This window comes from Plecotus auritus, assembly GCF_963455305.1.
Source record: "Plecotus auritus genome assembly, chromosome: 1".
Classification (NCBI taxonomy): domain Eukaryota; kingdom Metazoa; phylum Chordata; class Mammalia; order Chiroptera; family Vespertilionidae; genus Plecotus; species Plecotus auritus.
In genome coordinates this window covers 172,502,392-172,527,011 of record NC_137770.1, presented here as the reverse complement: position 1 = coordinate 172,527,011, position 24,620 = coordinate 172,502,392, and the positions used below count along the sequence as shown (strand labels likewise).

Here is a 24,620-nt window from a genome sequence, read left to right as displayed (position 1 = left end):
GGGGGTGACCAGGCCAGCAGGAGAGGGCAGTTGGGGGCAACCAGGCCTACAGGAGAGGACAGTTAGGGGCAACCAGGCCTGCAGGGGAGGGTAGTTAGGGGCAATTGGGCCAGCAGGGGAACAGTTAGGCATCGATCAGGCTGGAGGGGAGTGCTAAGGGGGTGATCAGGCTGGCAGGCAGAAGCAGTTAGGGGCAATCAGGCAGGCAGTCAGGTGAGTGGTTGTGAACGAGCAGTCCTGGATTGTGAGATTGGGCCTAAACAGGCAGTCGGACATCTCTCAAGTGGTCCCAGATTGGAGAGGGTGCAGTCTGGGCTGAGGGACACACACACCCCCGTGCACGAATTTCATGCACCGGGCCTCTAGTTCATGTGTAAAAATGCAACCAGTTTCTGAATATTTATTTTAAATCCTACTTATTTCAATTCATTTACCAGTGCCCGTAGTGTGTATGTGTGTGTGTGTGCGTGTTATCTTTAGGATACTATATAAATAGTATCCTGTCATGCCACTGTTTCATTGCTGATTTTCTGTCTGGATGATCTATTCTTTGATGTATATGGGATATTAAAGTCCCATACAATGGCTGTAGAACTGTCGATTTTTCCCTTTATGTTCATCAATGCTTGCTTCATATATTTGGGTGCTCTTATGTTGGGTGCATAAATATTTACAAGGGTTATATTCTCTTTTTGGATTGATCCCTTTATCACTATACACATTTTGTCTCATAGTTTTTGTTTTATTTAATTTTATTTCTTCATAGTCTTTGTTTTAAAATCTATTTTGTTTGACATAGTATTGTTACCCCAGTTTGTTTTTTTTAATTTCTATTTGCATGAAATATCTTTTTTTCCATCCCATTACTTTCAGTCTGTGTGTGTCTTTTAATCTGAAGTGGGTCTCTTGTAGACAGCATATGCTTAAGTCTTGTTTTCTTATCCATTCAGCCACCTTATGTCTTTTTTTGTTTGTTTATTAATCCTCACCCAAGGATATATTGTCCACTGATTTTTAGAGAGTGGAAGGGATGGAGGGAAGGGGAGAGAGAGACATCAATTGGTTGCCTCCCACATGTGCTCTGACTGGGGCTGGGAATCTAACCTGCAATCCAGGTACATGCCCTTAACCAGGAATCAAGCCTGAGACCCTTTGGTTTGCAGGTCTGATGCTCTAACCTGGGGCCAGCTCGGGAGAGGGGTCCCGGGCAGTTGGCAGGCTGACCCCACCCCCTGGTGGAACTCCAGTCGAACTCCCGGTGGAGGGGGCAATTTTCATATTACCCTTTTATTATATAGGTCTAGAGGCACCAGTGGGGTCCCTCAGCCTGGCCTGCAGGGATCGGGCCGAAACTGGCAGTCTGACATCCCCTGAGGGGTCGTGGATTGCAATAAGGTGCAGGCCAGGCTGAGGGACCCCACCGGGCCTCTAGTTTTTATTATAGTGTGTCTTGGTGTGGTCCTTTTATGTTCACCTTGTTTGGGGGTATCTGCACTTTCTGGATTTATGTGTCTTTTTTCTTCAACAGGTTAGGGAATTTTTGAGCCATTATTTCTTCAAATCAGCTCATAATCCTTTGCTCTCTCTCTCTTCTCTTTCTGGTACCTGTATAATGTGGACATTGTTATGCTTGATGTTGTCCCAGAGGTCCCTTACACTATGCTCTGTTTTTAAACTATTTTTTTTCTATTTGCTATTCTGAATGGGTGTTTTCTGCTCCCTTGTTTTCTAAATTACTGATTCAATTCCCTGCTTCATCTAATATGCTGTTGATTTCTTCTAGTGTATTCTTCATTTCAGTTATAGTTTTCTGGTTCTTTTTTATGGTTTCTATGTCCTTTTTATGCTTATTATCTCTTTGTTGAAGTTCCACTAAGTTCCTTGAACATCCTTATAACCAGTGTTTTGAACTCTGTCTCTGGTAGACTGCTTGTCTCTATTTCATTTAGTTCTTTTTTCTGGAGATTTCTTTTGTTCTTTCATTTGAGACATGTTTCTTTGTCTCTTCATTTTGTCTGCTTTTCTGTGTTTGTTTCTATGTATTAGGTAGATCTGCTATGTTTCCTATTCTTGGCAGGATGACCTTATGTAGTAGTTGTCCTGTGGGGCCCAATCACACAGTCTCCTTGATCATATGAGCCAGGTGCTACAGGCCCCTTGTGTGGGTTGTGTGTGCCCTTCTGTTGTAGCTGTGTCTTGATTATGGGTGGCATGTCAGTGGATGGGATTAACCCTCAGGTTGACTGTCTGTGTGGATTTGCCATGACCACAGCATAGAACAGCCGTGGGCAAACTACGGCCCACGGGCCAGATCCGGCCCATTCGGCTGTTCTATCCGGCCCGCGGAGCCGAAAGAGTGGAGGGTTCTCTTGCTCTCCCCTCCACTCCTTTACTTTGAATTTATATTAGTTCACACAAACACTCCATCCATGCTTTTGTTCCGGCCCTCCGGTCCAGTTTAAGAACCCATTGTGGCCCTCGAGTCAAAAAGTTTGCCCACCCCTGGCATAGAAGCTACTGTGTGGGGGCTTACCCAATAGAGCAGGATTCACCCCAGCAAGATCTGGTGGCTGCCATGACCTCCCTTTAGGTGTGTTGCTTGTGGAGCTAGTTGGGTGGTGTTCTGTTGTCATCTGATGCTGGCCACTGGGTGTGTTGGCTGTGGGGCCTCTTGGGACAGCCTCAGATACAGAACAACATCAGAAGCTGCCTGAGAATGGCCTGGGGCTCCCTGTTAGGAGCTACAAAGTGTTCCACAGATTGTAGCTACCTGTGCTGAGCCAGGATGTATATGGGATGGGCCATGCTGTAAACCATGGCTGGCTGCCACCAGTTGCAAGCCTGGGGCAGGTCAGTAAAAGGCCCAAGGTACTCTGAGACCTGCTGCTGCCTGCCAGCTGCCCCATAAGGCTCACCTGCTCAAAGAGCCTTGAGCAGAATGTGACTTGGGTGAAGCAAGGTCTGAGGAGTTAACAGGTGGAGATAATGGAGGGTACCAGGCTAATGAAAAATAAAGTTTGACTGTGTTGGGGAAGGGCTCAACACAGAAAATGGCAGGGACACCTTCAGCTCTCACCCTGAAGCCACATAATCAGTTTATCCTCCTATGTCTCTGACATTCCCTGAGCTTGACTGAAGTTTTCGAAGGAAAACTGTGATGCCGGCCTAGACTGATTGTTACAGAAAGAGCCTCAGGCCCAAGACACGTTGGGAGGGGCGGGGCCTGGGGGTGGGGGGAGGGGAGCTAGTAGACTTCTCCAGGTTAATGCAGATTCAGATTTGGCTGGTAAGAGACGAGAGTTTGACCCAGGAAAAATGACAACATGTTTGCGCAGGAGAAGGACTCAACATAGGGACAGAGACAGCTGTGCCACGGAAGTCACACAACTAAGTCTTTCCCTACGTATGTCTGGTGCCCCACCGAACCACTGTTCCTCCTCCGAAGGCCCAGGTGAGTGACTGTGAGCTTTTGAGTATTGGTCCTTTAAGAGGACACCTGGGTTTTCATCAGCCTTCTGGGGTGGGCAGAGGAATCCCTGACCTGGGGAGCTGGAGGAGTGAGACCCTTCACTCCTCAGGAGGATCTCAGCAGCTGGCATTGCCCTCTGATTCTCTATCGCTACACGGGGGAGTGAGGCCAGCCTGTTTTATGTCTTAGCCCCTCCTACCAGTCTCTATGGGACTTTTTTTTTTTTTTACATCTTTAGTGAAAGGACTATGTTCAACTACTTTTCATTTGGTTATGCAAGTTTATTGTTCTACAATTTAGTTGTAATTTTGGTGTGTTCAGGGAGTAGGTAAGTACAGCATCCACCTACTCGACCATCTTGACCCGAACCCCTCCTTGCAGTTGGCATTTTCAGTCTAACAGTAGGACTCTTGGTCTATTTAGATTTCAGACTACCAGCAGGGTATCTTTTTTAGATGGTTTCTTCCATTTCTCCTTGTAAATTGGTTTAAGTTCCTCTCTCATTTGTATAATTTTGCTGAAAGTAGCAAGAAATATTCAGTACATGTCAGCATTTTTATTTTCTCTACCATTTCCCCTAATTATATGTCTTTGTATACAGAAGTATAGGTTTACCAAATACTTTTGGATAGTAATGGTCACTAACCTTCCATGGATAGGAATGGTCACTAAATATCCTCCTGATATCCTTCCTCCCCCACTAGGCCATTTTCACATTTTAAATTGCATTACTTACAGCACTTGCACTTACAGATACCAAAATCCCTATCAGATAGGACTGTATTATCCTAAAAGCTACAGAAAAGTGTGGCTTCCCACATAGAAATGTATGTGTCTCAAGGAAGAAGACTAGGAGTAGGGAGGGCCTTCATGTCTTTCCACACTGCCATCCATTGTGTGTAGGTCTTAATCCCTGCAGCTATCACTTCATGTCCCAGCATGGCTATTGTACCCCCAAAGTCACAGCATCATTTCAGGCATGAAAAAGAAAGCAAGAGCCATGTTGGGGTGAGGGCAGGTAGGGTGGAGGATGGGACATCCCAGCACAATCTTTTTTTTTTTTTTTTCTTCACAAACTTCCGGAAACACCTCTCAGAGATTTCTGTTTACATGTCATTGGCCATAAGTGGGCCATCGGTAGAAAAAGAACCTAAGAATTGAGCATTTTATTTATAGGGGTCCCCCAAAAATGTATACACATTTTAACAGTTGATAACTCACTTAATTTTCACTGCTTTTCAGGTTTAACTGATTTGAAATAATGGGTGAAGCCAGACTAAGCTTTGAACAAAAAAAATTTATTCTTAAGTGCCACTAGACTTTTTTATGGGGATACATAAAAGACAAAGTACAAAATTGGCAACAGTTGATGAATTGAGGGTGCACAAATACTGAATGAAATGATTCTTTTTTAAAAAATATATATTTTTATTGAATTCAGAGAGGAAGAGAGAGGAAGAAACTCAGTGATGAGAGAGAATCATTGATTGGTTGCCTCTTGCACACCCCACACTGGGAATCAAGCCCATAACCCAGGCATGTGCCCTCGACTGGAATTGAACCTGGGACCCTTCAGTCCGCAGTCGGACACTCTATCCTCTGAGCCAAACCAGCTAGGGCTGAAATGATTCTTGATGTTTGCAATTCCACTGCTTTGTGTTATCAGCAGTGCCTGGACCAGAATGATCATCAGTTTGAAACAGGCATTGACCAAAAGAAAAAAATTTTTTTTATTCATTTCTGTAGATTATTTTAAATATGAACTGTATATTAATAAACACTGACTTTATAATCATTCAAAGTGTGTATACATTTTTGGGGACACCCTGTATTCAGGGTTTAATTTGTAAAAAACAAAAGGGAGAACAGATATTGGGCAGGTAAATAACAGTGTCTGACAACCATATATATACTAGAGGCCCGGTGCTTGAAATTCATGATGGTGAGTGGGGGGGGGGGCGTCCCTCAGCCCAGTCTGCACCCTCTCCAATCTGGCAACCCTCGAAGGAGTCCGACTGCCCGTTTAGGCCCGATCCTACTGGGATCGGGCCTAAACGGGCAGTCGGACATCCCTCTCACAATCCAGGACTACTGGCTCCCAACTGCTCGCCTGCCTGCCTTCCTGATTGCCCCTAACTGCTTCTGCCTGCCAGCCTGATCACCCTTTAACCACTCCCCTGCCAGCCTGATTGATGCCTAACTGCTCTCCTGCCAGCCTGTTTGCTTCTAACTGCTCTCCCCTGCAGGCCTGGGTCCCCCCCAAATGCCCTTCCCTGCAGGCCCAGTCGCCCCCAACTTCCCTACTCTGCCAGCCTGGTCACCCCTAACTGCCCCCCCTTGCAGGCATGGTCCCTTCCCAACTGCCCTCCCCTGCTGGCCTGATTGCCCAAAACTGCCCTCCCCTGCAGGCCTGGTTCCTCCCAACTGCCCTCCCCTGCTGGCCATCTTGTGGTGGCCATCTTGTGTCCACATGGGGGCAGGATCTTTGACCATATAGGGGCAGCTACCTTGTGTTTTGGAGTGACAATCAATTTGCATATTACTCTTTTATTAGATAAAATAGAGGCCTGCTGCACGGGTTGGGGCCAGCTGGTTTGCCCTGAAGGGTGTCCCATATCAGGGTGGGGGTTCCCTTGGGGCATGGGGCAGCCTGGGCGAGGGGCCTGTGGTGGTTTTTAGGCTGGCCACACCCCTCAATGACCAAGCGGAAGCCCTGGTACCTGGGATTTATTTATCTTCTATAATTGAAACTTTGTAGCCTTGAGCAGAGCCAAGCCTCCTGCTTGCTCTGTGGCTGCAGCCATTTTTGTTGTGATTTATTTATCTTCTATAATTGAAACTTTGTAGCCTTGAGTGGAGGCCTGGGCCCACCAGGGTGTGCAGAAAGCTTGGCTTCCTCCATTGCTGGGGCAACTAAAGCCTCCTGCTCTCTCCAGCTCTGTGGTTGCCACCATTTTTGTTGGGATTTATTTATCTTCTATAATTGAAACTTTGTAGCCTTGAGTGGAGGCCTGGGCCCACCAGGGTGTGCAGAAAGCTTGGATTCCTCCATTGCTGGGGCAACTAAAGCCTCCTGCTCTCTCCAGCTCTGTGGCTGCCACCATTTTTGTTGGGATTTATTTATCTTCTATAATTGAAACTTTGTAGCCTTGAGTGGAGGCCTGGGCCTGCCAGGGTGTGTGGAAAGCTTGGCTTCCTCCCTTGCCAGGGAAACCCAAGCCTCCTGCTTGCTCCGTGGCCACAGCCATCTTGGTTTGGGTTAATTTGCATACTCGCTCCTGATTGGCTGGTGAGCTTGGCTTGTGGGTGTAGCAGAGTGATGGTTAATTTGCATATTACTCTTTTATTAGATAGGATATTTACAAAAAAAGATACCCACTGTACACTGTTAAAGTTGAAAAAGCAAGGTTTATAAGGATATGTAAGCAAACCTATTATTTAAAAAAATAAAATAAAATGAACTGCCATATGTTTGTTTGTACGTGAATGGAAATATTTTAGGAAGGTTATACACTAAACTAGAATACAGCTAATAATACAGTAAATATTATATTACAAATAATAAATAGGGATTTCATCTAATAAAACATTTACACAATATCTACTATACTGCCAAACACTGTTATGTTTAATAAACATAAACTCATATTATCTTCACAACCACTTTACAAAGTTTTACTAATGTTATTCTTAACTTATAAATGAAGTTGATGCACAAAGAATTAAATAACTTGTCCAGGGTCACAGATCTAATAAGTGTTAGAGGTGGAGCTTGAACCCAGCTTTATATAAAAATAAATATATATATATATTAAATAAATATATATATTTAAAATTTTAATATGTTTTTATTGATTTCAGAGAGAGGAAGGGAGAGAGAGCGATAGAAATATCAACTGGCTACCTCCTGCACACCCCTTATGGGGATCATGCCTTGACCTGGGCATGTGCCTTGACTGGAATTGATATGGTGACCTCCTGGCACATGATATGATGCTCAACAAATTAAGCCACACTGGCCAGGCTACATATTATTTTATAATTTACGCAAATACGTACTATATAATTTTAAAAAATTAAGAAAAATCCACCAAAGACAGTAGCTGCAATAGCAACAACAACAAAGCAGAAAGAGCATACACAAAGTCTTAAGCAAAATCTGGGCTATCAAAGGAGATTGTCTTCAGTCCTCCTCAACCACTCCCTTACCTTTGGAGGCTTTTTCATCTCTGTAAGACCAGGGTTCTCACATGCGTATACCAATCCCAGAAAAGCTGCTGAGCATTGCAAATCCCAGCTCTGCTCTGACTTTCCCCAGAGAGTAGTGCTGCCTGTTGTTTCTCCTCTTCCGTTCTCACCTGAATAGAACTGTCCACCCAGAGTCATGCATTCTTTTTTTAAAATATATTTTTGTTGATTTCAGAGAGGAAGGGAGAAGGAAAGAGAGATAGAAACATCGATGATGAGAGAGAATCATTGATCAGCTGCCTCCTGCATGCCCCCTACTGGGGATCCAGCAACCCAGACATGTGTCCTGACCAGGAATCGAACCGTGACCTCCTGGTTCATACGTTCATATTCAACCACTGAGCAACACCAGCTGGGCATTGACAGTTGATAACTTATAATGGTACTTCTTTGCCCCAGATGATGGAGAAGTTCAAGAGAATTGAGAATGGAACCCTATCATTTCTGCATCCAGGGAAATAACTAACATTTATTCTGTTATGGAGATTCTCAGGAGCTTCCTTATGCTGCTCATTCAGTTCAGTCTTCCATGAAAACACTGCAATGGTTTTCATTCCTATTTTACAGATGAGGAAACGGGGACTCTGTGAGGATAACTAACTTGGCCACCTCATTCTCACTGATGAGAGTGGCAGAGCTGATCTTAGGCCTGATTATTCTTTACCCAAGTCACAGCAACCTCCTTCTTTGTAAACTTGGTTGGCCAGAAATTTCCACATATGCTGCGAATGAAATTTGTGGCTACAACAGTGAAAATTCATCATCACTCCTGGCAAAAGGAAGCTTGAGGGTGAAAGAACTAAAGGATGGGCAGTGGGAGTCAGTTACATGGCATTGTTTTCATACAGTGGCATATTTTGGTTAAAGCAACCTGCATGAACTTTTGGCCTCAGTTATACTTTAGTTTTTGACAGTCTTTTAGTTTATGCTAACTACTGAAAAGTATTTGTTTGTAAAGCTCTATATTTTCTTCTTAGTTCCTCTGTTGCTTTATCTTGAAAAAAAAATTATAACATATTGTTGCTTTGGGTGATACAGGATGGTAATATTCATGTGTTGCCAATCCTATCTAATAAAACAGCAATATGCAAATTAACCATTACTCCGCTACACCCACAAGCCACACCCACCAGCCAATCAGGAGCGAGTATGCAAATTAACCCAACCAAGATGGCTGCAGCCACAGAGCGAGCAGGAGGCTTGGGTTTCCCTGGTAATGGAGGAAGCCAAGCTTTCAGCACACCCTGGCCAGCCTAGGCCTCCACTCAAGGCTACAAAGTTTCAATTATAGAAGATAAATAAATCCCAACAAAAATGCCTGTGGCCGCCCTAACTGGTTTGGCTCAGTGGATAGAGCGTTGGCCTGTGGACTGAAAGGTCCCAGGTTCGATTCCGGTCAAGGGCATGTACCTTGGTTGCGGGCACATCCCCAGTAGGAGGTGTGCAGTAGGTGGCTGCTTGATGTTTCTCTCTCATCGATGTTTCTGACTCTCTGTCCCTCTCTCTTCCTCTCTGTAAAAAAAATCAATAAAATATATTTTAAAAAAAATGCCTGTGGCCATCACACCAGCAGGAGGCTTGGCTCCGCTCAAGGCTACAAAGTTTCAATTATAGAAGATAAATAAATCCCAGGTACCAGGGCCTCCGCTTGGGTCACCGGGGTCATGGCCAGCCTGCAAACCACCACAGGCCCCTCACCCAGGCTGCCCCACTCCCCAAGAAAACCCCCACCCTGATCCAGGACACCCTTCAGAGCAAACCAGCCAGCCCCCATCCTTGCACCAGGCCTCTATCCTATCTAATAAAAGAGTAATATGCAAATTGATGATCACTCCAACACACAAGGTGGCTGACCCCATGTGGTCAAAGATGGCTGCCCCCATGTGGACACAAGATAGCTGCCATAAGATGGCCAGCAGGTGAGGGCAGTTGAGAGGGACCAGGCCTGCAGGGGAGGGCAGTTGTGGGTGATCAGGCCAGCAGGGGAGGGCAGTTGGGAGGGACCAGACCTGCAAGGGAGGGCAGTTGGGGGCGATAAAGCCTGCAGGGAAGGGCAGTTAGGGGTGACCAGGCCAGCAGAGGAGGGAAGTTGGGGGGGACCCAGACCTGCAGGGGAGGGCAGTTAGGGATGACCATGCCTGCAGGGGAGGGTATTTAGGAGCAAAGAGGCTGGCAGGGGAGCAGTTAGGCATCAATCAGGCTGGCAGGGGAGTGGTTAGGGGGTGATCAGGCTGGCAGGCAGAAGCAGTTAGGGGCAATTAGGAAGGCAAGCAGGTGAGCAGTTGGGAGCCAGCAGTCCTGGATTGTGAGAGGGATGTCCGACTGCCCGTTTAGGCCCAATCCTTTGGACATCCCTCGAGGGGTCCCAGATTGGAGAGGGTTCAGGCTGGGCTGAGGGACACACACCCTTCCCCCCCATGCACGAATTTCGTGCACCGGGACTCTAGTCTATATATATAAAAGGCTAAGTATCCGTCCATCCAACCGGTAGCTATGACGTCACTGACCACCGGGGCCAGACGCTCAACACAGGAGCTGCCATGACACACACTGGCCATTTAAAAATAAATGACACCACGGACCTAGCGCTGACAAACCCAACACTCAGCTTCCCCCAACTGGGACACAGGCCCCGCCACCACCCCGGAGTGACAACTCACCAAATTGCAGCCAAAGCTGCCAAAGACCCCATGGTGCAAAATGAGGCCCACAGCCCAGCACAGCCCAGTCCAGAAATGGTCTATTTTCTTTTCATTAGCAAGATGCGAATAGCGATATTAAAATATTTCTTCTAACTAATTTCCTTTCAATGTGCACGAATCCATGTACCGAGACACTAGTAGTTTTATAAATGAAAACATAGTATAACTAAAAATAAATGTTTTAAAGGTAAAAAGGATCTTATAAAAATAAAACCTGTGTCCACAATGCATTGCAGAGTGTTTGTTGGTTTAAGAGATATCAACATAAAATGTATTCAGAGACATGACCATAAATGGCTGCTTCCTCCTGGCAAGTCAAGTCTTTGTTCCTGCAATAAACTTGAGTCAAAAGAACAAACAAAGATATTTTGTTTGCTCAACTCTAAATTCTCTGAAAAGGTTTTTAGACCTCTGGGGAAAACTTTCTGAAGTTGAATAGCATGACCAACGCTTTACTTCCGCTAACATTGCCCCGCGATTGTATCTGAACAAGTTGTTGAGCAGTATTAGAAAATCTAAGCAAATTTAAATTGATAAAATCTGATGTAGTACATTTTAAAAGATAGCAAGGGGAAATCGGTGAAATGAATTAAATTGAAATAGTAATTGAGTCCTATATTCAGAAATAAAAGGAACCTGATAATGTATTTGGGGAATATTTCTTTCAAAGATCAGAGGGGACTCACTTTTCTCTGCTAGGCCCACAAATAATAGATAGATTTTTTTTTTATAAGGCACAACAGGTTTAGAACTTGGAAAAGCAAACATGGATCAGAGCAATATTTCAACAGTGTCCCTTTTATTTTTAAGGTAATATTAACTAAGAATTGGATACTATGCACACTGATTTGTCAGATCTGTACTAGTGAGTTTTTTTTCTTTCTTTCTTTCTGTGAGCTACCTCTTATATCCCAGGAGAGAAAAAAAAACACATATATCACTTCCCCTCCGCACTATCTCCCAACCTCCACCATTTTATTTTATTTTATTTTATTTTATTTTATTTTATTTTATTTTATTTTATTTTATTTTATTTTATTTTATTTTTGGTATAGCAAAAGTGGAGATTTATTGAAGAATAAGTACAGACTGTCACCTGGGGAAGGGGAAAGAATCTCACAGCACAGACTCCCATGTGGGGCGTGGGAAAGAGTTCCACTGACTTCCTGTTTCCAGAGTTTATAAAGGCTGCAGTTCCTGTGCCCTGATATCCCCTCTGATTGGTCAATATTGCCTTTGATTTGGTTACTATAGTAACTCCTGAGGCACTCCTCCCTCATTGTCCTCCGGGCTTTCTTCCTCCTTTATTTTGTAAATATAGACCTTTTGGCTACTCCCAGTTCCCTTGTCTTATGTAAATGTAACTGTTCCCTCTCCCTTGTCTCATGGAAAGGTAACTGAGCCTGGCTCCCTTGTGTTATGGAAATGCACCTTCTCCCAGGTCTCTTGTCTTATGGAATGTAACTTCTCCCAATCTGTAGCCCTGTGTTTTTTCCATGGACCCCCAATTCTAAAAATTCCCTAAACCTGCCTATATCCCCCTAAAATTCCTATTTCATTCCCCCCTCCAATTAGGAAACCCCAACTGCTGTTGGGGACTGGGGACACCCGGTCTTTCTGGCTGCTTCCTCCTGGCAAAGGGGCTGTAGTTTGGGGGCAGCCGTCAGGTCCTTTGGAAGTAGGTGGTCTAAGGGTCCATGGAAGATGGATGTAGCGGCCTTCACTTGCATGCGGAGGACCAGTTGTAGCTTTAGGGCTTCTATATGAGAGGATATGAAACATACCAAAGGTTAAACAGGCAATGATTAAAGATGAGTAATAAAAAAATAAAAAAAAAACAGTATAAACCAAGGTCTGAGAAGAGGAGCTAGCTGATAAGAATGGCATTATATCTTTAATTGGTGCCCAGACTTCTGGGGCAAGAGGCTATGAGGCCTTCCTTTTGGCTAAGCTGTTTGCAGCAAGAAGTGTTATTCACGGCACAGACTTTGCCCTGCTCTGTGAATAAAAATCGGTAGAGGCTTGAGAAGTGGTTGATGGTAGTGGTAACATAAGTTGTCCTATAGACTAAGATTTAACACATTTTACTCTGAAAGAGATGTGGGAGATATATATCTAATTGAGATTATTTGACCCTGAATTGGACTGCGTATAACATACTTAGTAGTTAGGGATTTGGGAAGCCAGTATGGCTGAAAATTTTGTTACATTAAGGATACAAAAAGGAGCTATAAGTAGGAGCATCTTATGGTGTTTTTGGGTCCCAGCAAGGGCAGAGAAGGTCTCCTCTAGGTATCAGCCTAAGGTTCAGATGACACTTATAAAAAGACAGAATAAGAATTATTAAAAAGTGAAAACACTGTTTATCTAGAAATACCAGAGTATTACTTATCTGGCACTCATTGACTCCCCAGGATCCCTTCGAAAGAGAAGTTCAAACTACAGGCCTCGGGCCACATGCAGCCCGCCGAGGACATTTATCCAGCCCTCCGGGTGCCGCTGCCTGTCCTACTTAGCAGCCGACTCGTCCCAGGCCCGCAGTGTGCATAGGAATTTGTTCAGTTTTTTTTTTTTAAACTATAGTCCGGCCCTCCAATGGTCTGAGGGACAGTGAACTGGCCCCCTGTTTAAAAAGTTTGAGGACCCCTGCCTAGAGACTCACACGAATAGGAATCTGGTGATTCAGTTGAGGGTGTTACAGCTTCATCGTCCTCCTAGGCTGGTGGCCAAAGCTTTACTCGAGACAGATGTACCCAGGAGTTGAGTCCCCTGACCTTGATTGCAGTGGGGGTGGGTAAAATTATGGGATAGGGATCCTCCCATCATGATTTCATAGTGGTGGAGAGGGTAGGTAAAGCCTTAATGAGTTCCAGATCTCCAGGTGTTAGCCAACCTCCACCCTTTTAGAAGAATCAGACAAAAGGAGTCTCACGGAGGAGGTCATGTGGTGTATACAGCCTGCTCACTGCAGGTCCCCTCTCCAGTGACCTGACTTCCTCTGTTATATTCAAAATAATTAAAAGTAATGACACCTGACTATAACTTTTTCTTTCAAATTTGGGGTGCTGAGAGGCAGGCTTCTTCTACTCTCCAATAAAAAATACTATAAATTAGCAAGCATCAAAAAATGCTCATAACATAAAATAAGATACACAGTCTGCAGAACTCCTCATGCATTCATTTTCTCTCTTTGTATAGATTCTCTCTTCTTCTAGAGTTCAGGTGGATTATTCCTCTGGCACTGAATTGCCCAAGTCTTGTAAAACTCAGATAGCATCTGTCAAATCCATTTTCTTTCCTGATGAAGGAAAGATAGCTACCAGGCAAATGGTCCAGAAGCGTATTTATCTGAAAGTCAGGATTGGCCAAAGATCAACTAGTGCACCTGCCAATGATCACCGGAATTACCTTCACACCATTCCCCACAGATGCTTGATTATGGAGCTACTGCCAGAACACCTGAAATTAGTGGGCCAGAAAGAGAGGTATACTTGCGACTTTTGGAGTGCCTCTTCACATCTTGGGACAGTCCTTTTACATGGAACTATTAACTCCTCTACTATAAATTTTCTCCAGTTTCCTCAGCTTCATTTCTGCAGTCATCCAAGACAATATCCTCTCTTTCCATACATTGTGACCTGTGCACTTTTGTTCTTCCATCCGGAGACTGTATGAAGCCTTTTGCAAAGCTCTACATTCTCAGGAAGTGGTGTCAGCATCAAAGACAGTAACATATCAGTTACTAAAATTGCATTAGCTTGAAAAGAAATGAAATTACTTCTGCAACTGCAGAGACTAAGATAAAAATTAAGTTTGTGATGACCTCGAGCTTGAAACAAATTCATTTACACACACACACACACACACACACACACACACACTCACACACACACACAACACTGCCCTGCTCTCTATCCCTGCTCTGATTTCATTTGTAATCTAGTTTGTGGCTTCCAAAATTTTATGTTACTGTGTAGAGCTCATCCTTGAAAATGTTTTGCTTTCTTACATTGTAGTTCATATAAAACCTTGGGTATATGTGAGGCTGCCCATCTATTGCAATAGCTCTTCAGTCATTTTTTAATTAAAATGTTCTGTTTTGCAGTTCAAGAATTTTGAGATAATATCATATTGAAGATAAGCCATACAAAAAAATCTTAGCTGATATTTATTTAATCCACTACTCTCTCACTTCTCATGGATTCTGATTGTGAATTGAAAGAAAAATCCCACTCATGTGCAATTGCTTTCCATTTTAGTAAAGTTTATATATTATCCATTCATATTTGGCAGCAATTCGTTTTAATAATAGCAACAAACAAACGTGGAAGGTGTCCCACTTAGCAGTTAAAAATTCTCTCTTAATTTAAAAGCAAATGCATCCAAGATACATGCAAAAAAAAAAAAGAAAAGAAAAGAAACCAGACCATTTTCTTATACCATATACAAATAACAAAAAAACAACTCAAAATGGATTAAAGAAATATAAGACCTAAAACCATAAAACTTCTAGAAGAAAACATAAGCAGTAAACTCTTTGATATTGGTCTTCCAATATTTTTTTGGATATGTTTCTTAGGGCAAAAGGCAATAAAAGCAAAAATAAACAAATGAGACTATATTCAACTAAAAAGCTTTGGTACCATGAGAGAAACTGTCAACAAAATGACAAAACAACCTATTGAATGGCAGAAGATATTTGCAAATGATATATCTGATAATGGGTTAAAATCCAAAATACAACTCAATATCAAAGAATTCAAACAATCTCTTTAAACAATGGGCAGAGGACCTGACTAGACATTTCTCCAAAGAAGACATACAGCTGGTCAACAGACATGTGAAAAGATGCTCAACATCATTAATCATCAGAAAAATACAAATTAAAACCACAAGGAGATATGACTTTACACCTGTCAGAATTGCTATTATATATAAAAAAAACAAACAACAACAACAACAAAAAAAACCACAAGAAAACCCCAAAGAATAAATGTTGGTGAGGATGTGGAGAAAAGAGAACCCTGGTGCACTGTTGGTGGGATTGTAAACTGGTGCAACCACTATGGAAAACAGTATGTAGGTTCATTGGTTCCTCAAAAAATTAAAAATAGAACTACCATATAATCCAGCAATCCTACTTCTGGGAATTTATTCAAAGAAATAGAAAATACTAATTTGAAAAGATATAGCATTCCTAAATATATTGCAGCATTATTTACAATAGCCAAGCTATGGAAAGAATCTAGCTGTCCATTGACAGATGAATGGATAAAAATGATACTATATATAACAAACTGTTACTCAGCCATAAAAAAGAATGAAATATTGCCATTTGTGTCAATATGGATGGACTAGGAGGTATTATGCTAAGTGAAATAAATCAGGCAGAGAAAGACAAATACTGTATAATTTCACTTATACATGGAATCTAAAAAAATAAACAAAAAAAAACTCAGATACAAAGAAAAAAACTGATGGTTTAGCAGGTTAGAAATGGGAGGGGTTTGGAGATGGCAAAAGGTGAAGAGGCTTGAGACTGCCATCCTGTCTAATAAAAAAGTAATATGCAAATTAACCATCACTCCGCTACGCCCACAAGCCATGCCCACCAGCCAATAAGGAGCGAGTATGTAAATTAACCCACCCAAGATGGCTGCAGCCATGGAGTGAGCAGGAGGCTTGGGTTTCCCTGGCAATGGAGGAAGCCAAGCTTTCCACACACCCTGGAAGGCCCAGGCCTCCACTCAAGGCTACAAAGTTTCAATTACAGAAGATAAATAAATTCCAACAAAATGGCGGCAGCCACGGAGCTGGAGAGAGCAGGAGGCTTGAGTTGCCCCTGGCGACAGAGGAAGCCAAGCTCCCGCAGCCCTGGCTTGCCTTGGCCTCCGCTTAAGGCTACAAAGTTTCAATTATAAAAGATAAATAAATCACAACAAAAATGGCTGCCACCATGGAGCGAGCAGGAGGTTTGGCTTCGCTCCAGGCTACAAAGTTTCAATCGTAGAAGATAAATAAATCCCAGATATCAGGGCCTCTGCTTGGGTCACCGGGGGGCATGGCCGGCCTGCAAACTACCACAGGACCCTCGCCCGGGCTGCCCCACATCCCCAGGGAACCCCACCCTGATCTGGGACACGCTTCAGGGCAAACAAGCTGGCCCCCACCAGTGCATCAGGCCTCTATCCTATCTAATAAAAGAGTAATATGCAGATTGACCATCACTCCAACACACAAGATGGCTGCCCCCATGTGGTCAAAGATCCTGCCCCCATGTGGACACAAGATTGCCACCACAAGATGGCCAGCAGGGGAGGGCAGTTGGGAGGGATCAGGCCTGCAAGGGAGGGCAGTTGTGGGCGATCAGGCCAGCAGGGGAGGGTAGTTGGGAGGGACCAGGCCTGCAAGGGAGGGCAATTGGGGGCGATCAAGCCTGCAGGGAAGGGCAGTTATGGGTGACCAGGCCAGCAGAGGAGAAAAGTTAGGGATGACCAGGCCTGCAGGGGAGGGCAGTTAGGGGCAAACAGGCTGTCAGGGAGCAGTTAGGCATCAATCAGGCTGGCAGGGGAGTGGTTAGGGGCAATCAGGAAGGCAGGCAGGCGAGCAGTTGGGAGCCAGCAGTCCTGGATTGTGAGAGGGATGTCCGACTGCCTGTTTAGGCCCGATCCTACCGCGATCGGGCCTTAACAGGCCGTCGGACATCCCTCGAGGGATCCCAGATTGGAGAGGGTGCAAGCTGGGCTGAGGGACACACACACCCGTGCACGAATTTCATGCACCGGGCCTCTAGTTATACAATAAGTCACAGATGTAATGTACAACGTAGGGAATCTATAATAATAAAAGCATAATATGCAAATCGACTGAACAAGGAACAGCAGAAGGAACGTTTGGGTGACCTTTGGATGACCACGCTATGACACATACTGGTGCCAGGCCAGCAAAGGTGGGTGCAATGCAATTGGTTGGAGGGCACACCATTGCCCCAAGATCGCCCCGTAGAGGAGGCCCAGGCCACCTGCCAATGGGGTGATCAATCGGGGTGGGGGGTGGGGCTCCACGATCGCCCCAAAGAGAGAGGCCCAGGCCACCCTCTGCAGGGCGATCAATCGAAGGGGCTCCGCGGAACTGGGGAAACCAGGGGTGTGTGGCAGCGGATGCGGGCAGCGCCAGGCCAAGGCAGGTGTGGGCAGGGGGGTGAGGCTGCGAAGCAGCTGGGACCACAAGGCAGCCAGGGCCGTGAGGCAGCTGGGGCCTCAAGGGCACTGGCAGCCAGGGCTGTGAAGGCCTACCCTTGCACATTCCGTGCATCCATCCTCTACTATAGTTAATAATATCGTAATAACTGTATTGTAACTTTCTTACTTGACTTATTGTGACAATCACTTTGCAAGGTATATTTACATCTAATCACTGTGTTATCAGTGCACCTGAAGCTAATACAATATTACATGCCAACAATAATTAAAAATAAATTTTAAATAAAGCAGATGTGTCCAGAAGCAGCTTTGAACTCTGTTTTTATACATTTTGGCTCTAGCCTGAAAACCAGTTTATACCATAAATAGTAGCAATGAGATTATTTTAAAGACAAACCATGGCAGTTGAATATCATTTAACTACTTTGTCAAAAGGAGTCCATTCTCGCATTCCTTCATGCTCACATTTTCCTAGGATTCTGACTTTAGGGGGAACCAGCACACATCATCACTTTCTAAGAACACACGGTGATGACACCCTAAGCATTTTTCCTTGCTAACAGTATCCCTGCAGTGGCCTGTTTGTAGTGAAGGAGCAAGAAACCCCTGCAGAATGCCTCACATGTCCATGTTTCTACTGAACAGAAAAGATGACTCCACAGGCCGGGTGTGCGGTGGAGCCCCTGACTCAGGAGGAGGAGGAGGAGCATCAGACGCGGAGAATGATGGCGAGGCGCTCCAAAATCATCGAGGAGCTGGTACAGACGGAAAGGGACTATCTCAAGGACCTAGAGCTGTGCATTAAGGAAGTGGTTCAGCCCTTGAGAAATAAACAGGTAAATGCATCTTTGAACCCCACCGCCCATCCTAAATAGGATCACTAGCTCCAGGAAATCAAAGCACCACGTTTATCAGTGGTAGCTTCTGCCGCAGCGAGGGTGGGGTGACAGGCCTTTTTCCCTGGGTCCCCAGGTTTGGGTTGGCAGACAGTATCATCAGACTCACTTCTTGTGTCAGCAGAGGGACACCTGAATCTAGAAATTTCTTCCTTCCTTCCTTCCTTCCTTCCTTCCTTCCTTCCTTCCTTCCTTCCTTCCTTCCTTCCTCCCTCACCCAGGGATATTTTTCTATTGATTTTTAGAGAGAGTGGAAAAGAGGGGGAAAGACAGAGAGAAACATGGATGTGAGAGAAACACATGGATTGGCTGCCTCCTGCATGGCCCTGACCAGGGCCTGGCTGGGGAGAATCCTGCAACCTCTGTACCTGCTTGCCCTTGACCGGAATCAAACCCGGACCCTTGGGTCTGCAGGCTGACGCTCTATCCATTGAGCCAAACTGGCTATGGCTGGAAATTTCTTACTGATTCTGTAAGAGTAGGAATAACATTCAAAGTCATGATAAAAATTTGCTCTCTAGTTCCATTGCTAAGTATATCAAATAATTTTTGGTGTGTTGTCATTTATTTAATATAAACTAGCTGCATGTGATGTAACCTCTATTCTGGCAGATATTAATGCTTATCAACAATGTTTTCATTTATATATCTCTTAAAAAATTAATTTTAAATGTACGTGGCATCAGACTCTACAGACACTATCTACCCTCCCACCAGTCACTTCTATTCGTGAAAAATTCAGAACCTAGCCCCCTGTTCCCTCCTCTCCTCTCCTCCCCTCTCCTCTCCTCTCCTCTCCTCCCCTCCCCTCCCCTCCCCTCCCCTTCCCTCCCCTCCCCTCTCCTCTTCTCTCCTCTCCTCTCCTCTCCTCTCCTCTCCTCTCCTCTTCTCTCCCCGCCCCTTCTCTCCCTCCCCTCCCCTCACCTCTCCTCCCCTTTGCTCTTCTCCCCCCCCCCCCCATAATTCAGACATAAATGTTAGTTGATTTTAATATTCAGGCAACTGGTCCACCTAGCCTCCAAGCCTCTCAAACCTATCTCCCTCTATACCCTCGAACTGCCATTACCAATAACTTCATCTTTGAATTTCAGGCTTACTGTTTTCCAGCCCTCACATCCTCGATCACAGCCCACTCCCACTGGAACACTGTCTCTGAAAATGTTTTGATGCCACCAGGACCTCCAAGCTATTGATCTGACCACCACCTTCCTTTTCACTGCCCATCAAGCTCACACATGGTTTAGTTTGCATGAGTCCTTCATTATAATGACTCCGGGCAGATGAACTCAGTTCCCTTTTGTCTTTCTCTTTGCATTTACATGTCTGAAAAACACTTCATGAAGGTCATTTTTCCTGCCTACTTCACACTATTACCATACGTGTGAACCAATCTCTTATCTTCAAGTGAGGCCTCCGGTACGTCTCTGAAAGGCTTCTTTCACATCTTCTTCTTTCTCCTCATACCACACTCTCTCTTATCTCCTAACTCTCAGCTAACGTCCTTTCCCATCATTTCATTGAGAAAATAGACACAATCAGAAAATGCACACACCCTCAGCACCAAATCTACCAACCTACCTGAATCTCTACCCGTATAACTTGGCTAATGGTTCCTGCTCCTCATTAAGGATAACCTCTATCCCCTCGGGCTTACTCAAGGATTTCATTCCTGCAGTGTCCTTGCTCTTCTGCCTAAGGACTTTACCCTCCCTATTGGGTCTTTTTCATCTTCATTAATCTGCTATCATAACAACACAAACATAAAGACTTGTCTGTATTTTCCCTTTATTTCTTTCTCTTTTAACTTGAATATAAAATATTTAATATGTATAAAAGCATATGTGACTAAGACATGTTTGTTTCAAAGTAAGCACATTTTACCAAAAATTTATCTCTGTGATGAATCAATGATCAGTATAAAAAAAAGACTAAATATATAAGAAAAATATTTCTTTTGATTCATAATCTTTTTTTGTATCAAATTGAATAAGTTTATTCAGTATAAGAATGTTTTCAGTTTTAAACCACCTACTACACAGGTGAGTTAAACTGGCCCCATCAATATAAATGCCATTGTTGGGCTGTACTCTTTTTTTTTTAATATATTATATTGATATTTTACAGAGAGGAAGGGAGAGGGATAGAGAGCTAGAAACATCGATGAGAGAGAAACATCAATCAGCTGCCTCCTGCACACTCCCACTGGGGATGTGCCCGCAACCAAGGTACATGCCCTTGACTGGAATCGAACCCGGGACCCTTCAGTCCGCAGGCCGACACTCTATCCACTGAGCCAAACCGGTTTCGGCCTGGGCTGTACTCTTATAGATGGTCTCTAATTTTTGTTTTTGTTGTTATTCTTATTTTTTTGCTTCCTATGTAACTCATAAGCAATCCTCAGAATTGGCGTTTCGGACCATGTAAAATAAAATGTTACCATTTTGATAACCTGTAGTTTATTTATTTAACATGTTTAACTTTTGCTCTTAGTGCTTTGAATTATAGTTCTCAGAATTCTAACTCATGTTTCCTTTGTTATTCTATTAAGATTGTCTATAGCTTGTTGATTTGTCATATCTGACACTTCTCTCTGCTTGGCTTTCTTCTAATACTCTCTTCCTCATTGCAGAATTAGTTTCAGTCTAGTAGTCTATTTGCTCCCATCCACTAATGTTGTAATAGCAATTATTTTAAGGTTTTTCAGAATTCTCACCTCATATCCACTCCCCCCCCTCCCCCACTTCTTAATGCTCTTAACCTTTGATTAAGTAAATAAGTGCTCAGGAACTCACATGACTATTATAAACATTTATACGAGTGCTGAGGTAGTTAATTGATGCCACCAGATCATGAACTTGACCAACTTTAAAATGTTCATTAGCTCCTTCATGTCCTCACTTCCCTCCTAACTGTTTAAATACCATGGCCTTTGCACATCAGCCACCTGTCATCAGTTAGTGTCAACATGTATAAATTAACACATACAGTTGTCATGTAACCATGGGGATAATCTGCAAACCATACTTAGCTAAACCTGAGACAACATAAGCAGAGTTTACATGCATAGGTTAGGCTGGGAGAGATGTTGGAAGTCATCTGATCTGTGCCTTTTCTCTGTGCATGTCCTTTCTGTTGTTGAGAAGACTGTCCCCTCCATTGTGTTGCCTCCATGTCTTTTCACTCCCAGAAGAAACAAATCCATTTATGCAGGTGAAAATTAGAAGAAGGAAGCTGAAAACTGAGAAAAGCACAGAGCTTATCTGAGTGAACCTGCATGAAGGGATCAGTGTACAAATAAATTTCTAGACCCAATGCTTGACTGATAACTGTTCTGTGACAAACCCTAATCTTAATTCAAGGTTTTCTATAAACAAACCTTCACTTAACTGAAAGCAGGGCCAAGCTCAGCAGTTACAACATCTATAATGGCAGCATTGTGAGACATTTTGCAAAGAAGGCAAAAGTTTTCCACAACAGTCAGTGTTGAAACATTTAGTGGGAAAACAGGTTCTCATTATTTGTTATCCAAACAGGACAATAAGAGAGACTACCTTTTTGGCAGTAAGTCAAAATAAACAAAAATCATATCAATCTAACAATGGAAAGGGGTTTTATGTGTAAGGAAAGGACCAAAAGCTGATTGGGGAAAAAAATAGTTAGAGGAATTAGAATTTAAATACATGTGGGTTTTTTTCTTTCTTTAATTTTTTTTTTAATTTCTAAAATTCACATAGCACTGAAATACCAAATATTTCAAGGAGGTGATAGGGTTTTATAGCTGCCCAATTTCCTTCTCCAGAGACAGACACCATTACCAGCTTCTTTTCACCCGTCCTAGTGTATTCTATGTATAAGCATATATGTTTGGATGCACATCTGGTAGATTTTTATTTATTTACTAGAGGCCTGGTGCACAAAATTTGTGCACTGGGGGTGTCCCTCAGCCCAGCCTGCACCCTCTTGCAGTACAGGAGCCCTTGGGGGATGTCCAGCTGCCGCAGAGGCGGGAGAGGCCACCACCACTGTTCTCACCAGCCGTGAGCTTCTGGCTGAGCGGCGCTCCCCCTGTGGGAGCGAACTGACCACCATGGGGCAGCTCCTGTGTTGAGCAGGATTGGGCTGAAACCACCTCTCCAACATCCCCTGAGGAGTTCTGGATTGCGAGAGGGTGCAGGCCAGGCCAAGGGACCCCACCGGTGCACAATCAGGGCTAGGGAGGGATGCGGGAGGTGGGCCAGCTGGGGAGGGACCGTGGGAGGGCTCCAGGGCATGTCCGGCCCATCTCGCTGGGTCCCGATTGGCCAGACCTCAACAGCAAGCTAACCTACTGGTCAGAGTGTCTACCCCCTGGTGGTCAGTGCATATCATAGCAACTGGTCAACTGGTCGACTGTCTGCCCCCTGGTGGTCAGTGCACATCATAGCGAGCAGTTGAGTGGCCTTAGCGTATCATTAGCATATTACGCTTTTATTGGTTGAACGGACGACCGGACGACCAGACACTTAGCATATTAGGCTTTTATTATATACGATATAAAATTATATGTAGTTATTTTGGATTTTCTCAAGTTTGATCTGTGCAATATATTTGACATTTTTATTTTCTGATAAAAAAGGCAAAAATAATCTGTGACTTTGTACTGGCAAGAGCTCAATAGGAATTTTTGGTTAAAATTTAGATACAGTATAAAACAATTTTGTCAATAATTTTTATTAGAAAAATACATAGAAGGAAATAATCACTAGCTCTACCACTGAGAAAAAAAGTACTGTAAATATTCTGGTTTATTGTTTAGACAAATACACACATACCCAAATATTTTGTGAAATTGGAATCATCCTGTCTAATAAAAGAGTAATATGCAATTTGACTGTCACTTCAACACACAAGATGGCCTCCCCCATATGCTCAAAGATGGTTGCCCCCATGTGGACACAAGATAGCCAGCAGGGGAGGGCAGTTGTTGGCGATCAGGCCTGCAGGGGAGGGCAGTTAGGAGCAATAGGGCCGGCAGGGGAGCAGTTAGACGTCGATCAGGCTGGCAGGGGAGTGGTTACGGGGTGATCAGGCTGGCAGGCAGAAGCAGTTAGGCGCAATCAGGCAGGCAGGCGAGCAGTTTGGAGCCAGCAGTTCTGGATTGTGTGAGGGATGTCTGATTGCCAAACATTGGGATTGGGCCTAAACGGGCAGTCGGATGTGGGAACCCCTTTCACGTCCTGTGTGGTTCAGGGTTCCGGTTCAGGGTTCGGGTTCTGGAGAAGGCCGCACACAAATGAAAAGAGACTTGGAAAACTATTAATTTGGGAAAATGGGGGGCCAGGCGGGAGCCCACCTCTAGTGGGAGGACTACCCTTTGCTTTGGCCTTGCCATCCCTTTTATTGAGGCTATGGGATACACCCATTACCCTTAAGCAGCTTTGGGAAACACCCATAGCCCTTAAGCAGGTAATAAGCGGATTATCATATCAGTAAGGATTTACGTGATTACAAGATGGGGAAGTTGCCTCAATTACCATTGTCTCAATTAGATAGGGAGTGGTTGGCTCTGACCTTTCAGAGCTTCAAGGTTGACCAGCCTTCCAAGGTTCCTTGTCCACACCTTTCTAATTAGTGAGACAATGATCGGTTTCCAGCAGTCGGACATCCCTCGAGGGGTCCAAGATTGGAGAGGGTGCAGGCTGGGCTAAGGGACACACACCCCCATGCATGAATTTCGTGCATTGGGCCTCTAGTGTAAATATATTCTTCAGAGAAAAGAGTTTTCATAATAATATATTCTTTACTAGAGGCCCAGTGCACGAAATTCGTGTATGGGGGGGGGGTCCCTCAGCCTGACCTGCACCCTCTCCAATCTGGGAGCCCTCAGGGGATGTCCTACTGACAGCTTAGGCCTGCTCCCCGTGGTTCTCTGCTCTCTGCGGACCTGCCTGCTTGATGCCACCACAGGCCCTGATGTCTGCTCTCTGTGGGGACCCTGTGGGGGACTGCTTGCCCCTTGCTGCCACGGCCCGGGGCAAGCAGGGCCCTGCTGTCTGCTCCCAGCCGTCTGCTTCTGCTTGCTCGCTGCAGGAGATGTTCCTGCCCCACCCCCGGCCGCTTGCAC

At 44.4% G+C, this 24,620-nt stretch overlaps 1 protein-coding gene across 1 annotated transcript in view; it reads left to right on the top strand.

The window, feature by feature from the left end:
- ARHGEF38 (Rho guanine nucleotide exchange factor 38) overlaps positions 1-24,620 on the top strand; it is a gene marked incomplete at its 3' end in the record, with an annotated part of 160,928 nt that overhangs the window by 37,959 nt on the left and 98,349 nt on the right. Inside the window, exon 2 of the mRNA XM_080663968.1 lies at positions 18,267-18,457. Coding sequence (XP_080520094.1) covers positions 18,267-18,457 — 191 coding nt within the window. The remainder of the gene's footprint in view (positions 1-18,266; positions 18,458-24,620) is intronic.